Here is a 20650-nt window from a genome sequence, read left to right as displayed (position 1 = left end):
TTGTGTGTTTTCTACCTTCAAAAGAACAATCTCCGTGAGTTTATACATGTACGCAAGACCTTTTGCTCAGGACTCGAGCCAGCCAAATACCAAATGTCCTTAAATCCTGTGACACTGGTAGGGCTGGAGAGCCCTGGGATTTCACAGGCAGGGCTCTGACAATCAGCCTGCACACACTCAGAATCACTGAGAAGGTGACATTAAGCTTTCCACCCCAGACCGTGTGCTACAGCCCTCACTCTTCATGCCTAGGCTGATACTCTGCAACAAAATTCAGACCAATTCCTTGGAAGTTAGCCCAAAGCCCAGCCTGGGATGATGCTGTTTTTATAAGTCAAAGGGTATTGGTAGGTCCATGTGGATTACGGATAGACAAGTTCTGCCTGTAAGCATGTCTAGGTTAAGAGCTTTGGAAACTGAAGCCCTTAATAGTCTTTAAGGATGCTGATAATTACTGATAGGGCAAAGCAGCAAGGAGGCAAACTGCGGTCAGCAACAGACAATAGTGAAAAGGCATGAGGAAAGATCAATCTCTCCTTCCCCAGTAAAAAGATATTCTCATCATCGTATCATTAGATGTCCACCCACACGCTGCATGTCCAAGTAAGCAATGCTCAGTACAAACCAGCCCCAAATTACCTGCAAGCCCTGATGAGCAAGCAGAAACCCCTGGGATGCCCCTCTCCTGTACTTGCTCATATGGCAACATGGTATTTGATGGGCCACTGAAGCAGCAGCACAGAGAACTGAAAAGCAGCTGTGAGGCCACCCACGCCACATGTTCCACAACGGGACACAAGTAGCTCAGCGCAGTACAGCACAGGATGGCCAGCCATTCAGGCCCCAAAGCAAATCCACGACAGCCAAACTGCAGAGCGTGAAGGAAGCTCCAGTCTCCAAGAACCTGAAGTATATATAAAACAGGGAAACAACTCCTGATGAATTTTAAGTACTTATCAGTTACGAAACATGACTCCAGCACTGTACTTCTGATGAACATGTACTACATTTGTGTGCTTTTATCCTTCAACAGGGTCTTGAGAAGCTAAGTAGAGAGGAGCAATTCTACATTTCCAGCTATCTTTGAGACTAAACAGCTGAAAAGATAACTTTGAATAGGTGCTCTAGAGCAATGAAAAATGCTAGAACTGTATAAACAGCCAGTAAGATTTTCCACAACCATGTGGACTTCATTCTTTCCTGGGACCAAAGCATTTGGCTTCTCACTGTATTTTTAAATAAGGACATTCAGATGCAGCTGTGGCTGAGAAAATCCTTGATGAGTTCGTCAGATACTTTTGGCTTCCATTAGTGCCTAAAGCAATCTAAAACAGCTGCATTCTTACCCAACTTTGGCCTAGCAGAGAGTTTGGGTAAGAGTTCTTGAGGGATGCACTTTTGCTCCCTAATAAAAACAACAAAATGTGGGTGCCAGCAGCAGTCAACCAAAGAGGCTGGCAGACAAAGGCTCTGTGGAGGGCTGCTACTTTCACAACCAGGAAATAGTAAACCTTGGGAAAAATAATGATATCATGTAGGCTGACTTTTTCTTTGTTTTAAGATCATTTAATCCTAAACACTTTGCTCTAAATAAAAACCTGTTTCAAAGAACGTTGTTAGCAAGTTAGAAGATCACTCAATGAATACTAGACCAAGACTTCAACAGCTACTGTGTTACAACTCTTCATCACAGGAACAGCCTTGCTCTCCGTGACTGCAATCAGGCAGAGAGCACTCTTGACATCGGGAGCAAATTGATAGCAGAAATACGACTCACCAGAACGTAAAGCTCCTTCCCATTTACTGTTTGAAAAAAGGCTGCTGGACCCTTCTACACCAGGTAGTATAACTCAGCAGGTTACAAGTTCTCTCCTTCCAATCTTTCCCTGAGAAGAAATCCATCACAATTTATAGTTTATTTTTTTGTTTTGTTTTAAACCAAGCATGTAAGTACTCAAGTTCTAGGACAGATATTAAATAAAGAAGCACTGTACCTTGATAGGTTGGCAGGTGCTTTAATGTCTTCACAAAGTCTGGACATAATCACCTCCTCCTTAAACAGCTGTGATTTGCTATCAGCTGTCCAGAATCATTTTAGCAATTACAGTTTATTACCTACACATTTTGATTCATTGTTAGAACTACTATTCTCAACAAATATTCTGAAACTACAAACAGCTTGGGGAAGACGACTGCAGTTAGGGTAATTTAAAAAACATGTCAAATACTTTCATACATATGTGATTTATGAGCACAAATTACTGAAAATTAAAGTGAGTTTTATTCCCACAGGAAATAAATTTTTCCATACATAGTGTCATTATGAACATTAAATCCCAAACCGCTTTAGTTCTGGACCTTAGGAATGAACATTGAGGCACAAATTGGAATTAACTTGCCTGACGAAGCTAAAGTCACCATCCTTGGAGGCTTCCAGGATTCAGCAAATGAAGTCAGCCTCACCTTACCTACTGCTTCAAGCTGGAGGTTGGACCAGGTTTAGCTTAACACAGATCCTCCAAGAGAGCCTTCCCAAGCAGCATTCCTATTATTCTATTTCTACCATGTTTTAATAGTTAGAGCAGCCCTAAGATTAAAGGCTACCATTAAATACTGAATTTGAAAAGCATTAATCCTCACAAAAAACCTGCTCACTACAGCAGACCAAAATGGAAAGCTTAAAACACCCTCACTCTAAGATAATCATACCAAACTAAGGAAAAAAAATAATCAAAACATGCTATTCAAATGGCTTCATGCAGCATCCCAATATTAATCAAAAGACAAGAAAATTCAGTCACAATTAAACTGCTTTATTGATATCAACTCATCTTTAATCAGTACCTCCATTTAATTCCAGCAATGATTACAACAAAACTAAAACATGCATTTAGTACAGAAGTGTTTAATTAAATTATCTTGAACAAGATGCAGCCAATGTCCAGACTAGCTGGCTAAAGAGAGCCAAGAAGGCTGCAATGCACATCAGCTTTTAGGAAACACAACAGTGCAGCATCTACCACTTAGGATCCCAACACCCCGTCCTAAAAACGGCAAAGCAAGAACTTTGGCAGTTCATACAGGGGGAAATAAAAAGCCACATGTGGTAAGGAAATTCATAAACCAGCTTGTTAACCTAGTAGAACTTAATGAATTGTCATTTGAGTCTGAGACCTGGCAAGGCAGGGTTTAAATTGGAAGTTAAGGACAAAGCTCCTCTGATAAACCTTGGACCAAATTTCAATTGGGTTCAGCATCCGGCTTAGTATCCTGGACGTGCCTATAGCTCAGAGTTCAACCCTCATCCGCTTCACGCATTTATTTTTCAAAAACTTCTGCTAATGAAAGCAAGGATACTGGTGTAAGAACCATCCTGTAACCTGGAATACTTACAGCTATGCTCAGTGCTTCAAATAACTGGCTTTAATAGAAAACAAATCCCTTTAATTGTTCCACTAGTTCTTACAAAAAGATATCCAGTTACATTAAATAGTGTCTTTGGAAAAAGGAAGTATCAACAGACAGCCTGTGTCTTGCTATCATAAGCACAGAGACTGAAGTATCAGACAGTCAATTTATGTCATTTACACTGTCTACGTGACACAAGCCAGACTAGCCATGCTTTTTTCCTTCTAAGAAAGAAAGGAAATACAATTCTTAAATAGCAGCTGGAGACCTGTGCTTAAAGAACGTGCAGAAATGCAGAGGAAGTGCACAATTAAACCAATATAAGGAATCTGGAGATTTTTTGAAATTAAAAATTGAATATAGGAGTTAATAAAATACATATTCTAATTATAAGTCTAGAGTTTACCATTTAGAGACTAGCGCTGTTAAAGTCTTCTGAATTTTTTTTCGGGTATTCTGACTTCCTGGAGAATACAGTTTGCCCAACTTCTTTGCAGAAGCTCACTGTAATACTGATGTGTCAGAAAACGTTAACCACTAAGCTGCTTTTTCACTCAGTCTGTCCATTGACTCAGTAATTTGTATGTGAACAAAAGATTAGCTCCTTCTCTATGTGTTCACATGATCCTTTAATAAGTGAATTAAAAATAATTCCTAACATGCTTGAACACAGAACACCACCTAGATAAAATTTGCAATATTAACATCTCTGAGAAGCAAAACAAAGTAGAAAAGATTAAATAGATTAATCATGCAACAGAGAAAGCACAACTGGCAAGACTTAACATACCTGCTGCTTAGGATATGGGAACAAAATGGTTTGAGAAGCCAGTTAATGCACAAACAAGCCTCAGTGAAAGCTTCCCAGAGATTACTACAGTGCACATAACCAGTTTAAGGTTACCTTCATCTACTGCTTCACGGTATCACGCTTGCATCTTTGCAGAATATATTTTCACTGGTTCAGTTAAATTTATACAAATCCTACAGATCAGTCAAGCTAGCGCAACACCTTGTGTAGGCACCTGTATTGCTTTAGAGTAGAACTTAAAAAAGGTGCACATGCATTTTTCTGCAGCAGTTTAAATGTTTGTTTAGAAACATTTAGTTGCTTTCTGATTTTTCGATCAAGACCTAATAAATGTTGGAGGTGTTATGGAGAAGGAGGAAGGTAAACACATTTCAGGACAGCCAACCTTTACAGAACACGTTTCCATACCAACAGTTCTCTTCCATTGCTAGAAGATCAAAAAAACTTCTATTCTGCTTAGTTTTGCCATCATCAAAACCAGTCATGCTTCCAAACATAGATCCTTCTTCCAGTGAAACCAGCTCAGGTTTTATGCCTCTATCTTGTCCCAAGAAAAAAGTGACTGGCCAGAAAAATGCTTTGCAGATCAGATTCAGCCTATGATCACCAAGTGAACAATGCTTATTTTAGAATAAAAATTACCATGTAAATGCCATATTCCCCGTATCAGGAATATTACTTTAGCAATACATAGGAAAAAAAAAAATCACTGACAAGAGATCTAAACACTATTGTTTATTCAACACTGCAACTTAAAGAGAATGATGTATTTGAGACCTCTCTGAAATTCATCACCATATTGAATACAGCAAACATTACAGCTAGATGAAATTTCACATTTTTGAAAGCAGTACTATTTGCGTCTCCTAAAGTCCAAAAATAAAATAAATCAGCATTTCTTCAGCTATGTGTTTATCCAGCCCCCTCAGGGATTTAAATACAGCGTCTCCATGAAGTCAATCCTACTGAGAAGTTTAATAAAGTTTAGTCACATGCTCCTGTGCCAACACCAGATTCTTTGTTAGGTTCTGCTGGATTTATTTGCCCCTCTTCTTTTAGCTTCACCTGTCTAAAGTCTTCCCTGACTTCTTCTAGCAGACCTGGCTTGAAAATGACATCCAGTGCTGTCATTGCCAAAGCTTTTGCTGTGCGCAAAGCGTAGAACTGAGCATTCTGTGACCCTGCAGAAAAAAAAAAGTGAAAGAAGTTTCAGGTTAGATTACGAATTTTAGTTACAAACCACTAGCTTACCATGATCTTATTTTTGTACAAAAATAAGATCTTCCAAGTTTCAATTGCAAGACCAGTTTCTTAACAATATACTTGCATGAAGTGTGTCTTTCTACTGATGCCTCAAACCAAATTTTCACAAGTACTTAACTTTCTGCTACTGATGAAAACAAATGAGATTGAACACTCATTTACTTGTTTTCACATTTTCCTTTTTAGTAAATGCAGACTTTTATACTGTTACCTCTATTTCCAGAGTATTGAGCTTTATGACTAAAAATTAATTTTGTCTTTTGGCTGATGTTTAGAAATTCCTCTGAATATGCTGCTAGGGATAATCCTTCTAATTTCTTCTGTCTAGATGGTATATTAAGTCAGGCTTTTAGAATGAGGAGTGGTCATCCTTCCCATATACGTTTCACTTTAAACACAAAAATAGAAATTTTACATTTTGTCAGCTTATTTTTTTTGCAACACTACAATTAACTTAGTTAATTGTTTCAGGGTCCATATACACCTCAGATCCCATCATGCTTGAAGAAAGCAATTCATTTCTATACAGGTATTCACACGCAGCCACTTTCAGATCTAGTACCTACACTTTCATGCATTTACTACACAGCAGCTCTCAATACCACAGAAGCATGTGAAAACTTTAATTCTCTGTAATTCTAAATATTTTAATTTCTAGATTCATCATAGTGACGAGTCAGCAACCAGTCCCTAAAATGCATAAGGGTTCCAAATATAAACGTCTAATGTTTTTCACTTCCACTCACCTGCAGCTTCTGTGTACTGCTCGGTATGATTCAATGCATCAGAGCCAATATAAAAGTAAGGGTGAATCCCAGGGACTACAAATGTAACGTTTCCGAAGTCTGTAGAACCTAGAAGCAGCATAGAAATGTTCTTAATGAACAAGTGTTGAAGGGTTTTGAATGCTGTAAGAAAATGTATGACATATCTCCAGCCTTTATCTAAAATAGAATATCCTTTGCCCCAAATACTAAAATAAAAGCATTTCTAATGAGTCATTATCCATACGAAACTCCACCATCACAGAGATGTTTTCCCTAACTAGCCACCTTCAGATGCTGCTCTCCAGTGCGCTTCTGATCAATTATCAGTTACTGGACTGCAATGAAGATCTATCAGCATATTCCTGTTTCATTTACTGTTAAATTTTTATCAAGCATCTCCTGAGAGTAAGCTGTTAATTCAGAAACAATGAAAGCTGCAAACCTTGGGAGTTCTGGGCAGTTCAGCTATTTTCCTGCTACAGCCCTTAGAACCAGGCCCAACAATTCCCACTTTTCACCAGTATGCAAATATTCAGCATTAAGCAGGGGACTCTGAAGTAGGAACAAGTTATCTTTAAACAAAAACAGACTGAGGACAACTATTTTTTCCTGTGCTTTTTGTTTATTCTCAGTTATGAAAACCTTCGCGTTACAAGCACTCTTGGAAATAACAAGATCAGAACTAAACTCCTGACAAAATGCTCGTGCTTTGTAGACATAAAACAATTCTTGATAGGAGTGCTGCAGATCTTAATGGTGATTCTTTCATGCCTGACTAGCACTTCCAGTATGCTAGCTAGTGACAGCACCTATCTCAGAGTACCGCCTGATCTATTTAATGGTAACCATGCAGAAGTAGCAGACCCTTCATAGTAAATCATCCAAGAGCCTGCAACTACTCTGAGAACTTTTTTTTTCTTTTACCCAAACAAGCAATCCATCCCGTATTTGTTAAAATGACATTCAGAAGCTGGAGAAATCAACATACAAGCTACTGTGAAATTCAGATACCAGGATGAAGCACTGTTTCATAGCAGGAAGAAATAGGGATGATCAAGATCTCAATGAACATTTTTTAGGCCAATAAGAGCTGCAAGAATATTCTTCTGTAGCAGTAACATAAAATGACTGTTACAAAGATTCAAATTTGTTTGTAACACATGAGGTAGCCTCCACATCATGATAGTTTATGGACAGAAGTTGTATTGCTAATGCCTTAAGACTCAGAAACGAAATGACTGAAGGATACAGATTACTTGGAAGCATACACCAATTAAAAGTGAGTCCAGAGCCTATATTTTGTGATCAAAGAGGACAAGACTAGCTGGCTATTTTGCTCTGCCTACAAAGAGAAGCTGCAAGCTTTGTCCAAAAACATGATCCTTTCCCGTAAGTTCAGTACGCACTTGAAGAAAATTCCAACTCTTGGCACAGCAACAAGATTATAATTTTCAGTAGTCTACACCACCGATCCATTCTTTGGTCGGTCTGGAAAGACAAACCAGAAGTCTCAAAGTTCTGCCTACTTCAGACTAAACCAGTTCTAATCTTGCCTTACTAACTCCTAATATACAAACTGCTGGAAAGGCTGTGTTGGCCTTTTTCCCTGCTCTCACTCAGCAAATGAAGCATTGGAAATTTCAGTGTATCTCAGCTCTCTGTCATGTAATTCTACTTAGCGTTATATCTATATCCAATCTACTACCAGTTTACAAGTTATTTTTGCCGAATGTGAGATTCAAACTTGGTAATTCCTAGTAAGACGGCGAGCTTACCAAGCCAAAATCCAGGTAGCTTTTAACAAAAGTGACAGTCCAATCTTCCCCTCTATCAGAAAATATGCTACATCCTTTACCGGTAATAACCTAGTGGCATGTTTAAAACATCAGGTGTTGCAATGGTTTCCATACAAACATCTGGAACTGTATGCCTGCTAGAGATGTACAGATCAGGATTCCTTCTAGAAGCATAAATAATTGCACAGTTACCAATGCAATGTACAGAGTCATGTACTATCTTCAACAGAAAGGTACTGGGAGCTCCATCCTCTCAAAAATATACCTCGAAGCTGAAACTGAAGCCTCTTCAAGTCACTGAATGTGTAATGGAAGTCAGTTATTACCACAAACATGAATGGAGGGGAAAACGCAAAAGCTTCCATGAAGCATTTACATACAAGCCCCAAGCTACAAAAGTGGTATTTTCAAAACATACTGGCTCCTTCTTACGTGCACAGGAAGCCAATGAACCCCATGAATGCTAAAAGTACCACATTAAATTATCTCACAAGCGTGGGTGCCTCAACTAAGGTATGCTAAAGGAAGCCATGGGCTTTGGGGGGTTTTCAATAGCCTGTAGTACAGCTACCCTACCAGCAGAAGGAGAAACAGGTCATGGCCCCTGGTCAAAGCCAAACTCGGATTCACATTGTTTCACATCATCCTGGCTGTGTGCCAAACGAGTGGAGCGTGCACAAGGCACACAGACAGCAGTGCAAGTTGACGGACTAAAAGAATTCTTTGTAGGGCTTAGCTGCCTAGAGCGATACCTGTAAGCAGACCGATACTAATACCCATGTAGAGGTGGCAGCGAGTATGCTCATCTGTTAACGACTTCTCTGCTGCACAGACATGGAGAAGCAACTGAGCTATCTTCCTTCCCTTTCAACAGAAGAAACTGATATCCTAAAAGAAAACATTGAAAACCATATGAAAACTAAACAGAAATAGAGGTCTTGGAAAAGATGAGACAAAACACTCAACCCCCCCAAAAAACCAGGGTAGCATACAAAAGTCCACTCCTAAGTCTCTGGAGACTGTGCTTTGTTATCACTGCTGAATCCCCACTGCAATAATTCAGAGAAGCTGTGGAAAGAAAATGTGGTAAAGCCTACTGCAGTGTGTGAGAGAAAACCACAATTGCTCAAGCACATTTTGACATTTGACAAACAATTTAAGGACAGGACAGGCATATGGGGAGTTTCAGTTTAAGTAAGTTAATGGTCAACATTTAGCATATCATGTAACTTTCATGTGAAAGCACTATTACAACTAGGTGGCTGTACTAAGTTCATTTGAAGTCCTCTGAACCGGTAAGATCACCAGCATTCATGTTCTTCACTCTTAACACAACGGTTTGAAGGAAGCAACAAGCAGACCTCCAGGAAGTTTCACTACAGTAGTCATTTTAAGCTCCTCAGCCCCTTTCTTAGGCAAAATGAACAAAGCAGTAAATCTTACTTGTTTCACCCCAAAGAAAAAGAGAAATCTGCCTTTAGTTATAATTTGGTGTCAAACCCAAGATAACGAACCAGTTGAAACTAATATACTACTGTTGCCCTAATTTGGAAAAGAGTAAGAAACAGAGAGAAACAACCAGAATACTACCAGATATGCCGTCTCCCCCACCCAAAAAAAGAAAGTGGAGAAGTGTGTCCCTAAACACCAGGAACTCAACTTTCCAAAGATAATCTGCATGTAAGATACAGAAGATTAGTATCACAATCAAACTAATCAGAACAACAACTTTTTTGCTGAGAACAATCTTTTCCTTCTAACCAAAGAGAAAAACCTTTAACGTGAGTGCAATGAAAACATTTATATGTAGTTAAGATCAGTAGTGAAGGCTATAAAGTATCAGCTGGAGTTATGACGAACAGAGCTCCTGTAGGAAAGATACCGGAAAAAACTGTTAGGGGTAATGAGAAACTCACCTGAATATTCAAGAATTCACATTCCTATTACTATAGTGTTGAGAGACCAAGAAAGTGCCACAGTTTGAGACACAGTCAAGACAGAAGTGAACACCTACTTGAATGGCACCCCTTTGGAAAACTAATCTGGAAAACTCATGAACTAAAATTAGAAGCATAGAATTACCTGTTAACGGAAAGAGGTTTAAATTAGGGTTACTGAGATGCTTAAATTTCCACTTAATCTCTTTCAAAACTCCCTCTAAAGTATTAGTGACATGCTAGTAAATTTGTTTATACATAAGCTGGGAAAATATTAAATGAAGTTCCTAAAAACTAAGTCTCATCTCCATTCATAGTAAACCAGGATTCTGTATCTCAAAGCAACAGAATGAGCTGCAACTCATTACACATCATCATGTACTCAGTAAAACTTGTTAGCTTTCCATCCTTCCATCCCTCCCCCCAAACAGTTTCTTACTTGAAATATCATCAGAAAATGATTACTGCTTTTCATACCTGTTGGGAAAGTTTTTCAGCTTATACAACAAGTACAGAAACACAGACCAGAGGTACAACCCTTTTACAGAGCTTCAACTTTCTAATTTGGCTTTTTCTTCTGACCAAACAGTGTTTAGCCTAGCTGTACCCCATGGTTTTATACACTTAAAGAGTTGATCAACCTAAGCTTAAATCATAACAAAAAAATCCAGATGGAGTTACCTGACAAACCATTCAAGATACAGTCTTCTGCTACAAATTCTATTCCAAGCTTCTGTCCATTCTCCTTGTAAACTTTCTGCAGGCTCTTATTTGGAAGCACATTGTAGTAATCATTTACACCACCTTTTATTTCCACCTAGACAGAAAGAATTCCAAATGATTAGAAATTTTTCTCCAACTCAAGCCAGTTTAATGTAAACCATTTAAAAGGCCAGAGAAAATAAGTACATATCCATACTTCAGGCCCATGCCAAAAGAGATGTAAAATGCTAAGTTTCTTTGAAAAATACAACATTCTGCCAAATATTACCCCGATCAAAACACAACCAGTGCTCTGCCAAGCTTGCACTAGGCAGCCAAATCCCAGAAGCGAGGATTTCATGGATAGCATCCCCAAAAATAAAATAAAAACATTTCCTGTAATAGCACCTAATGATTTCCACTGCAGGTACTATTAAACTACAGAGAATTCAGTTTGGGCTTTCACCAAATTTTATTTTACCATTGTTCAGAACACTTCCATTTACTAAAAGCAAAAAAATGAGAAGAATGCTAACTGAAAAAAATCACTCAGTCTTTCACATTTGGTTGCTAAGCTAGCCTGCTGTTCAGTAAAGCAAAGGACCTAGTAACAAAGAACATGGAAAAAAAGACAAAACGCTCAATATCTGCTTTGCCCATTCCTACTGGTGGTTTGCCATCAAGCCTCCCAGGTCTTTGAGCCTAGTAGCACTTGTCTATAGGAGGAGCATCACCCATAGCAAAAACCCAAGATTATTGGACACTTAAAGAAACTGTATGTATATAGGACCAGGTGGGATGCACCCAAGGACGCTAAGTAAGAGAGAAGCAGCAATGCAAACAGGCAGCTATCATGTTTTAAATGTCGCTGAAACAGAGGGATGCTCCAGCTCACTAAAAAAGAGCTAAAGGTCACATGCACCTTGACAGGCCAAGAGAAGGATCTTGGAAGTAACAGACTGGTCAGGCACAACATCCTAGAACTCCCAAGGGTATCATAGAACAAATAAATCTTCCCGAGACCCATATCCAGGCAAACAAACCACAAGGCAATTGTGAGCATCCAGCATATATTCACGGAAGAGCAGACAGTACATGACCAAGCTTAGCTTTCCATGATGACATGCCTGGCTCAGAGGACACAGAAGATACACAAGCACAAAGTATTATGATCAGTGGCACAAAAAATCCAAATTGCTGGCCATTACTTGTAGCACTCATCTGCAATCAACACTGGTGCACTACTGTTTCAATAGCTTTATTATTGATGCAGACAACTCCTGCGAGACTACATCTAGTGTATTGTGTTCAGACTAGAGCTAGTCCATGGGACGGCCACCAAAACTATTAGGGTGCTAGAGGACATGACATAAAAGAAAAGGCTGAAAGAACTTGACTTGTTGAGCCTTCAGGAAAGGTTAAGGGGGGAGATCTTATTGCTGTCTGCAGTTATCAGATGGGAAGGGTACAGAGAAGACAGAGTGAGACTTCTCAGAGATGCCCAGTGATATGACAAGAGGCAACAAAGGAAATTTCTATGAGATACAATAGAATTGCTGAAGTTGGAAAGCACCTCTGGAGGTCATCTTGTCCAACTCTCCTGCTCAAGCAAGGTCACCTAGAGCTGGTTGCCCAGGGCCATATCAATGCAGCTCTTTATTATCTCCAAGGGCTGAAGCACCACAATCTCTCCAGGCAACCTATTCCAGTACTCAGCCATCACAGCAGAAACATTGGGCAAACACTTGTTCACCACGAGCTGGGTAGAGCACTTGAGAGGTTGCAGAATTTCATCTTGGAGATACTCAGAAGTTCACACGGCACTGAATGATCTGGTCTAACTAGTCCTGCTCCAAACAGAGGGTTAAACTAGAAGAACTCCGGAGGTCTCTCCCAATCTAGATCCTTCTATGATTCTGGTAGTCTATGCATAAACTAAAATTTTCTTTCAGGACACAAAGCAACAGAATGGCAAGTAGTACCATACAAATTTAGATTTATTTCACCTAAACACCATGAAGACAAATACTGTAAGCCTCAATTTCCTACACTGGCCTACCTTATCTCCAGCATAACAGAAACACAAGACCACGAACACATTCTTACTTTGCATCCTGTGGCCAGTGCTGCAGATCTGAAGCAGTTCTCAACCTTCTCTGTCAGCACAGAAAGATCTTTCATTGAAGGAGCACGCAAGTAGAACTCTAGTTCAGTGTAAGATGGAATGATGTTAGGTTTCACACCACCATTTTTTATTACACCTGCAGAAAGGGAAAAGTTACATTATCAGTGTTAAATACAATTGCTTCATCTTCAGCCCTGTCAGGAAGCTACTTGCTCAAGACCTAAATATATAAACAATGGAAAAAAAAAAAAAGAGGTCAGCTGAGCATGAAATACAAAGAATGTCAAAAATACAGTGTGTGGACAAAGTTTCTTTATCACATCAGATTAAGTGGGACATACATGTTTTTTCAGCACAATTTCATTGTATTTTTTTGTTAGAATTTTGTTTGTTTTGCTACAAATCTAAAGACAAGCCAAACTAGCATTTCTAATGAATCCCCTGAAATTCAGTGCATTGGACTCAAAGCAATCTGTCTGCCACTGAAAGAAAAGATTTTGTTATAAAGGCTACCTTGGATTCCAACTTTTAAAGGTTTCCTCAACTAGAATGTTTCAAACATTTTGCCAGCTTGGAGAGAAACTGAGTAAGTTGCATTTCTCACCAATACTGGTGTAACATGTGTGTTGCAGTGCACAGAAAGTTCATTAGATTCCTCATACTAATTACTTAGAAATACTGCAACGTATAACATATGTAGTTTTATTCAAGAGTGAAGTTTGAGTTGAAAATATTCCCTCAAGGAAGTGTGTGACAACAACATAATTTTCAATTATGGCATAAGAGGCATTACCATGAAAGACCGTAATATTTATGTATTTCAACAATAAAACATTGTAGACCTCAATTCTACATTAGATTTCAATGTATTAACAGCTAGCTGCTTTCAACAGCCTGGCCTCCTACCCACAACTTACATATGTGAAATAATATTTGTTTTCTGTAGAACTGAGAAACTATTTACCATAATTAGAAATACTGCACAAAATTACTGATATGTGTCACTGAAGCCTGAAAAGCCAGCACCATCAGGATGCAAATGAGTGAATCCTTACTTCTGGGGCACAAAATCTATTAATACTATGAACTGCTCAAATAAAACCCTTCCTGTCTCGAATACAGTCAAAGTAAACAAAGTGCTAAACTAAACCACTAGCAGTACTAGTCCATAACAAAAGGGGAAAAAAAAAAGCTTAAATGAGAAGGACAGGCATCACATGAAAGGAACCAGCAAGTCAGCAATCATGCAAATTGGCATGACACATACCATAACAAAACAAGTACCTTAATGAATAAGCAACTTTCACTTGTTTTGTCCAGCACATTTGTAAATGGAATTGGATAGAGTCCAAGATTATGTCTACACTTAAATTTCAAAGTAACTGCAATATGGACTGGACAGCAGGTCTAGTTTAAAAGCAGGTTGCCTACACATTACTAGTAGCACCCAGTCTGCCCTTCTTGCAGGTGGAAACTTTTTCTTCTAACTCATTTCATATAAATTTTTGAATAGAAAAAAATATACATTCTTATTTTTCAAGGGGGCAACACTTACTCCATTCATAAGCAGGGAAGACAGACAACTTACATCAGACAAACTCAAACCAACAAAGTTCAAGTATATAAAACGCTGCTTACAAATTCCAGACTTTAAGCAATGGAAATTTCAGGTTTTGTTACCGGGTTAACACTAAGATTTTTAGTATCACTTAAGTCAACCACTGCTGTTACTGCCAAGCCTATAACACAAGATCTCCAACACACTGTTGTAAAAAAAACACTCCTAAAATTAAATCTCATTCTGGCTGCTTATACTTTCGCAGAAGTATTTTAAATGTTTCCAGTTTGAAAACAAGGTTTATGACAGCAGTTGTATCAACAGAGTAATTTAAGTTTTGCTGTGTTTCGGGAAGTGTTACCTCTAGGAGGCTCGATTAAATACTCAGGGTTTTGCCTACGGTACCCATGCAGCCTTTAGAAATCATGAATGAAGGCGGCAGTACTTAAGGGTTTAGACTTAGATTCAATAGAAGACTTGGGCACCTCCACCCTTAAACCTGCAACACAACCAAAACTCATTATTAATTAAGTTTCCTACAGAGCAATAGGATAGAGAGGCTATGCCTGCTGTCTGAAATTCATTTGGGTATGCTGCACAGCAGAACTGCAAACACCTTCATCTACAGTCAAAAGGGTTAGGGCTTCAGACTCCATCCAGATATCCTGGAGAGAAACACACATTATACAGCAAAAGCAGCGAAGACATATCACGATAAGCTCAGAACTTCTGGAAGTGTATTAAGCTCCTAACAAGTATTCCAAATAAACAGGTCTACAATTCAGAATTCCTGTAGAAAGGCAAAGTTCCTTAATTTCAACTTGGAAAAAGCTGTGTCAGGTATACTAAGGGAAACCTGGGCTTGTCACTGAAGGGCAGCTTTCATCTCAACTGAACCTTTCTCTGTACAAAAATAAATTTATGGTGTTGAAGGAGTATGAGTCAAGCTTAATGGTTAACATGTCTTCTGCCATCATTTGTTTTGTGTACTTCAGCAAATTAATTCAGTCACCCTACACCACCACACCTTTCCAATAAATGCCATCTAATTAATGTCCAACACAAACATGAATACTTCATTTTTCAGAAACATTTAATCTTACACCTTTGAAAAATACATGTACATTAAATTTAAGGAATTCAAGGCCATGTTCCAAAATTAGCTTAGCACTTTCTTCTTTCTGAACTTCAAGTGCAAAGACTTAACATCTGTCTAGCCTCTACCTAGGTACCCGTGTCCTCTTTTGAATGTGACCTATAAGCCTGTTTTCAGCAGTTAGTTCTGGACACTGACATGATTTTAAAGACTACAGACAAACTATCTCAATGAAACAATGCTACTTCATATTATTTGAAGTGACTACACTGATTTAGTGCAATAACACAATACCTTAAATTGCGGGATTGCGTAAGTTAGTATTTCAACAGCCTAAACTCCTACTTGCATTAGATTTAATGAAGATCTCACCATGAACTCTCCAGGTCGGTTTCATTTGCTGTCTTAAAACAGACAGATTGTTGTATGCAAGAACAGCAGCATCTAATGCATTAACTCCTTCCCAAGGATAAGCAGCAGCATGAGAAGCTTTTCCATAGTATTTCACAGTCACACTAGGAAATAAAAGGCATTGCTTATTTGCTTTTCATTCACTGAAAAAACCTCGAAAATAAAAAGTTCCTTTTGTTCACACAAGTATTTTTCATTAATGTTTTGTACAGCAGAACAACAAACAATTTACCTGACACTACACTGTTGCAAAGTTGAACTATCTTTGAATGCAGGAAGAGGCTGAGAGATTTCTAGAAAACCAGTGACATGGGACAATACCAAGAGCCAATCAGGCAAAAGAGTTACAAGTAACATACCACTATATAGCCTTTTCCTGAGAAGTATAGGCTTCGTACTAAATTTCTCCAACACGTGTTTTTTATACTGTTCTGAGACTTGAAGTTACTAACGTTCATGTCGGAGGATGATAACAAACCCTTTTCTCAGATTCAAAATTACAAGGTGATTGTCCCAATTCTTGTCAAATGCACACAGCAGAAGCACATTAGTAAGATCACATACAATCCACGTCTAAATAAAAAACGTCAAGTTTTAAAAGTGTAGTAAAGACACAGCCTAGTATAAAATACACATTACTATACTACAGCAAGAATGTTCTTTTCCCACACACCTCAAAAATGCTGGTAGAAAGGCTTGCAACAAGGAAGAAATCTAGTGCAAATGTTATCCTCAGACTTCACAGGAGTCAAAATACTGCACCTAAACATAACCAGTAAGAATTTGTGCTTTGCTTCATCTGAGGGCCATTTATATTAGCCTTACAAAATAATTTAATATTTCAAATTATATGAAAACTTTTTATATGAGAGGCAAATACCAAATACTGACAACTACATAAGGTGTTACTGTTGAATACACAAACATTAGTTTTTTACCAGGAGTAGAGATTTTAACTAAATCTGTTCATACTCAACACACAGTCCTTTACATAAAAAACTTCCATCTTAAGCTCAGAGTTCCCCCCCACCCCAAGATGCACAACCTTGTCTCTTACCCAGCTAGAAGCAGCCTAACTTGCTTGTCCCTCTGTCTTGCAAAAATTCCAACTTTACCACTTATCCTGAACAGACACCTAACGCTCTGAACCATGCCACAGCTGCAAGCTAATACCAGAACCTAAATACTGGATAGCAAAGAGGGCCGTAACAGAGTGAACTGTTGCAGCAGAAAACGTCTCCTGCTGCCTGCAACCCAAATTAACCCTTTTCCACCCACCCCCCATCCTGTAACACAACCACACGTCCCATTCTGTAAAGTATGTGTTTTATTTAAAATTTATTATCATTATGAAATCAAGATAAGAAAACCTATTAACCACCCAAGTATTAGACTACAACACCACAAATTAACTCACACAGAAGGCAGGACAGATCCCTGGATATTCTCTGAGAAATGGAGAGAAGGCAAAGCAAAGCAGAAAGTCACGTTGCAGCATTTTTTTTTCCTTGCAAGAAACATATGCTTCTTATTAAAAAAAGTTTCTTTCAGCATTCCTTTTCTTGTACTTCTAATGCTACACAAAATGTCACAATCTCACAGAAAAGCCAACCAATTTTGGTGAATACCACCACCCTGAGCCAGTTTATCAGCAGAATGTAGATCCTGTTTGACCAACAATACATAGACTGATTAAGTGAAGGGTAAGTGAGTAAGAATCAGCAATTTTTGGCATGTATCCACCAGTTATCCAAGTACGTTGATTTTACTTCAGGCACCAGCCAGCTTTCAGAGGCTGCAGACACAGTAATATCAGCAATTTAGTGATCATCAGTCCCTAAATTACTTTGAAACAACCAAAGATCAATTACACACTACCAAAACAGTCCTTTAGCTTTGGAATCTCATAATTACATGAATGATGACAAACTCAGTATTTCAAGCTTTTTGAGGGAGCAAGTTGTTTCACTCGGTACTTCAGTTCTGTGCCTCCTCCACATTCAAGGTTTGCGCGCCATCTAGGACTTGGGCCGACAGCGGACCATCATCCCTGAACAAAGATTTCCAAATCTTACTGTATCAAACTCAAAAGGCTATTGCAGGAGTTGAAATGATCAGAAAGACAAAACTATCAATGAAAACTGCACCTTGAACATTACAAATACAGTCTTACGGTACGGCAACCAAAAGGCAAGCTGGGGTAAGTCTTGAAGGAGATGACAATAACCAATTAAGGCTCTTCAGCAACACTGACAGAGTAGAGCAGAGCTAGCTAGACCATGTGTTGTTAACCTCGTCTGGTTTACCATAAAACTTAGCAGTAACAGGAGCAAATTATCCACCAGAAACAGCAAAATGGCCAATAAAATCATGCACATCAGAGCTGGAAGGTAGCACAACCAAGCTGAAAACAGCACTTCAGTACATCAAGTCAGAAATGGCCGGAAAACCAGCTATTTAAATATTACAGAATTTAGTCAGAGACAGCCAAACATAGTACTTGGAATAAACTGTTGCACTGGAGGGAGGTAACTAGCAGAATCTCTGCAAGATATGACCTTGGGATCAAGAATCATCAGCAAACGTGATACAAAATGTAGTAACAAAGCCTGCTGATGCTCTACTGCTGGGTTACTACAAAAACAGAAAAGGTTTATAACATCAAAGGAAGAACAGCATGGCCTGCAGAGTGGCAGAGAAAGAACTGAATGAAGCTCAGAAATATTTAAAAGATCATGTACTTACAGACTACGCATTTGTCTAAGAGTTGATTACTTGAAAATGACTTAAGAGGAAGCCCCAAACATGTTAGCAGTCTCCAAAATGGTAAGGAGACACTAATGATGTACAGTCCTGGTTACACACATCCAGCACGGAGTACTTCAACACAACTCAAATGACACCAAGTACAAATGAACAAGTGCTGTCGCTGAACAGGAGGGCTAAAAAATTACAAGGCATGACTTCCGAGGAGTTATACAGCAACCAGCAAGCTAGCTGGCAAAAAAAGGTAAGGGAGGATATGACTGCTGTCTATACTTACACTGGGGGCAAACGTGAAGGAGAGCCATGAACCACTTTGAATAAAAATAAAAAAAAATTTAAAAAAAGAGTTAATATATGATATGAGAGTTAATAGATATTAAATTGCCATGATTAAATTTAGGCTGGAAGTTAATAAGGATCCTAACAGCAGTCAGGCTCAGCTGGCTGGCTCTTTCAAAAGGGGGAGAGAAAGCGTGGAACACTTTCAAAACTGATAAAGCATGTATCGAGAACTACGTGACCTGGTGCCCAGGAAAGCAAGAAGCTATGATTCAGGAGACTCCCTCCAGCTGCGTTTTTAAGTATTTTTTTTTTAACGGATGGCACATGCTTTTTTAAAAAAAGAAACGCCTAGCAACATCAGAAGAAAGAATGGATTTTTGGGACACGCGCCAGATTATCTCAGAGCAGTCAGGGATCTTCAGCGCTAGGTCGAACGCGACACTGTGGAAGCACGGCTCCGCGCCCCGGGCGGCGCCCCGGCCCCCAGCCGACTGCCCACGCTGTGTCTGAAGGGCACCTGCAAGGTCCCCCGCCCCAGGTCCTGCCCCTTCCAAAGCAACTCCCCTACTCAGGGAGGGAGAAAGGGCCAAGGCGCAGCCGACCCCTTCCACCCGAGCTGCTCACTCACTCGTGCTCGGCCACATCGGGCAGGTAAGCCGCGTTTTCTTGCGAGGGGTGCGCCATGAACACCACATCCAGGCCATCAAACGCTCCAGCCTTTATCAGGTCTATTTTGCCTCCTCCTTGCTCCTCCGCGGGCGTCCCCAGCACCGTGACCTGCAGCACAAGCGCCGAGAGTCAGGGCCCGCCGGCGCCCCGGGGCCGCAGCCCCCGCCCTCGGGAGGGCGCTCACCTGGACGGCGGCGGGCGCCGGCGGCGGCAGGCTCTCCAGGGCGGCCTTCAGCCCCAGCGCGGCGCCGGCGCCCACCTCGGCGATGAGGTTGTGCCCGCAGGCGTGGCCGATGCCGGGCAGAGCGTCGTACTCGCAGAGGAAGGCGAGGCGGAGCGGGCGCGGGCTCGGGCCCCGCGGGGCGGCCGTGCCCCACTCGGCGCGGAAGGCCGTGCCCAGCTTGTAGCGCGGCTGCACGGCCCAGGCGGCGCCCGGCAGCTCCGCGCTGGAGAAGAAGCGGGTCATGGCGTCGTGCGCCTGGTGCTCCTCGTAGGCCAGCTCGGGCCGGCTCCAAATATCGCGGCTCAGCGCGCCCAGCCGCGCCGCGTTCAGCTCCACGCTCTCGCACGCCCGCTGCTTCAGCGTCTCCAGCGCGGCAGCGGGGCCGCCCTGCGGCGGCTCCTGCGGCCTCATACGGGCAGCGGCGCGGCAGCCCCGCACAGCCCCCCGCCGCCCCCGCCGCCTTTTATCGCCTCCTCCGCGCCCCGGGGCGCCCTGGGGAGTGTAGTTCGTTGCGGGCCCGGGCCTGCGGGCAGCGCCCAGCCTGCACTACCCGTCCCAGCGGCCCCGGGGCGGCAGCTGTTCCGCGGGGTCCTCCCGCCCGCCCGCCCGCCGCGGCGTGCCGCCCCGCGCCGCTGCGCACTTCCAGCCGCCGTATTTCGCTGCGGGCTTAGCACACGCCTTGCACGCGCGTGTGTTTACACCATCCAAACAAGCTAAATCCAGCCGTCACCTGCTGCCTGCGTGTGCCGTTTCGCAGGGGTTGCCCGCAGGTGCAAGACCCACCGTAACTCCGCAGGGCTCGGAAATTAACACCTTATTTTCCCCGACGTCGCCTT

At 40.9% G+C, this 20650-nt stretch overlaps 1 protein-coding gene across 3 annotated transcripts; it reads right to left on the bottom strand.

Moving 5' to 3' along the window:
* Nucleotides 1–4570: 4570 nt before the first annotated feature.
* Nucleotides 4571–20287, bottom strand: PM20D2 (peptidase M20 domain containing 2). Of its 3 annotated transcripts, none has more exons than XM_055810348.1 (7): nucleotides 19776–20280; nucleotides 19551–19699; nucleotides 15836–15978; nucleotides 12791–12945; nucleotides 10664–10799; nucleotides 6229–6336; nucleotides 4571–5400 (listed from the first exon to the last, which is right to left on the bottom strand). In XM_055810348.1, the coding sequence occupies exons 1-7, from the start codon at nucleotides 20223–20225 to the stop codon at nucleotides 5204–5206; spliced, it is 1338 nt and encodes a 445-aa protein (XP_055666323.1). In that variant the 5' UTR covers nucleotides 20226–20280; the 3' UTR covers nucleotides 4571–5203. The 3 variants fall into 3 exon arrangements, 2 of the variants coding, with proteins under 2 accessions (XP_055666323.1, XP_055666324.1); XR_008748074.1 differs by lacking the exon at nucleotides 4571–5400 and adding an exon at nucleotides 8798–8933 and having other exon boundaries at nucleotides 19776–20287; XM_055810349.1 differs by lacking the exons at nucleotides 4571–5400; nucleotides 6229–6336 and adding an exon at nucleotides 8798–10127 and having other exon boundaries at nucleotides 19776–20287.
* Nucleotides 20288–20650: the final 363 nt, after the last annotated feature.

This window comes from Falco peregrinus, chromosome 7 (genome assembly GCF_023634155.1).
Source record: "Falco peregrinus isolate bFalPer1 chromosome 7, bFalPer1.pri, whole genome shotgun sequence".
NCBI lineage: Eukaryota > Metazoa > Chordata > Aves > Falconiformes > Falconidae > Falco > Falco peregrinus.
This window is presented reverse-complemented; position numbering and strand designations above follow the sequence as displayed.

Bases quoted from the DNA above. Each gene is read 5' to 3' on its own strand.
- PM20D2 (XM_055810348.1), bottom strand. From the start codon at position 20,225: ATGAGGCCGCAGGAGCCGCCGCAGGGCGGCCCCGCTGCCGCGCTGGAG. The intron at 12,946-15,835 runs GTGAGATCTTCA...CCCTTTCTGCAG, and splicing joins ACCGACCTGGAGAGTTCATG to GTGTAATAAAAAATGGTGGT. The intron at 6,337-10,663 runs GTAACTCCATCT...TGCTGCTTCTAG, and splicing joins TATCTTGAATGGTTTGTCAG to GTTCTACAGACTTCGGAAAC.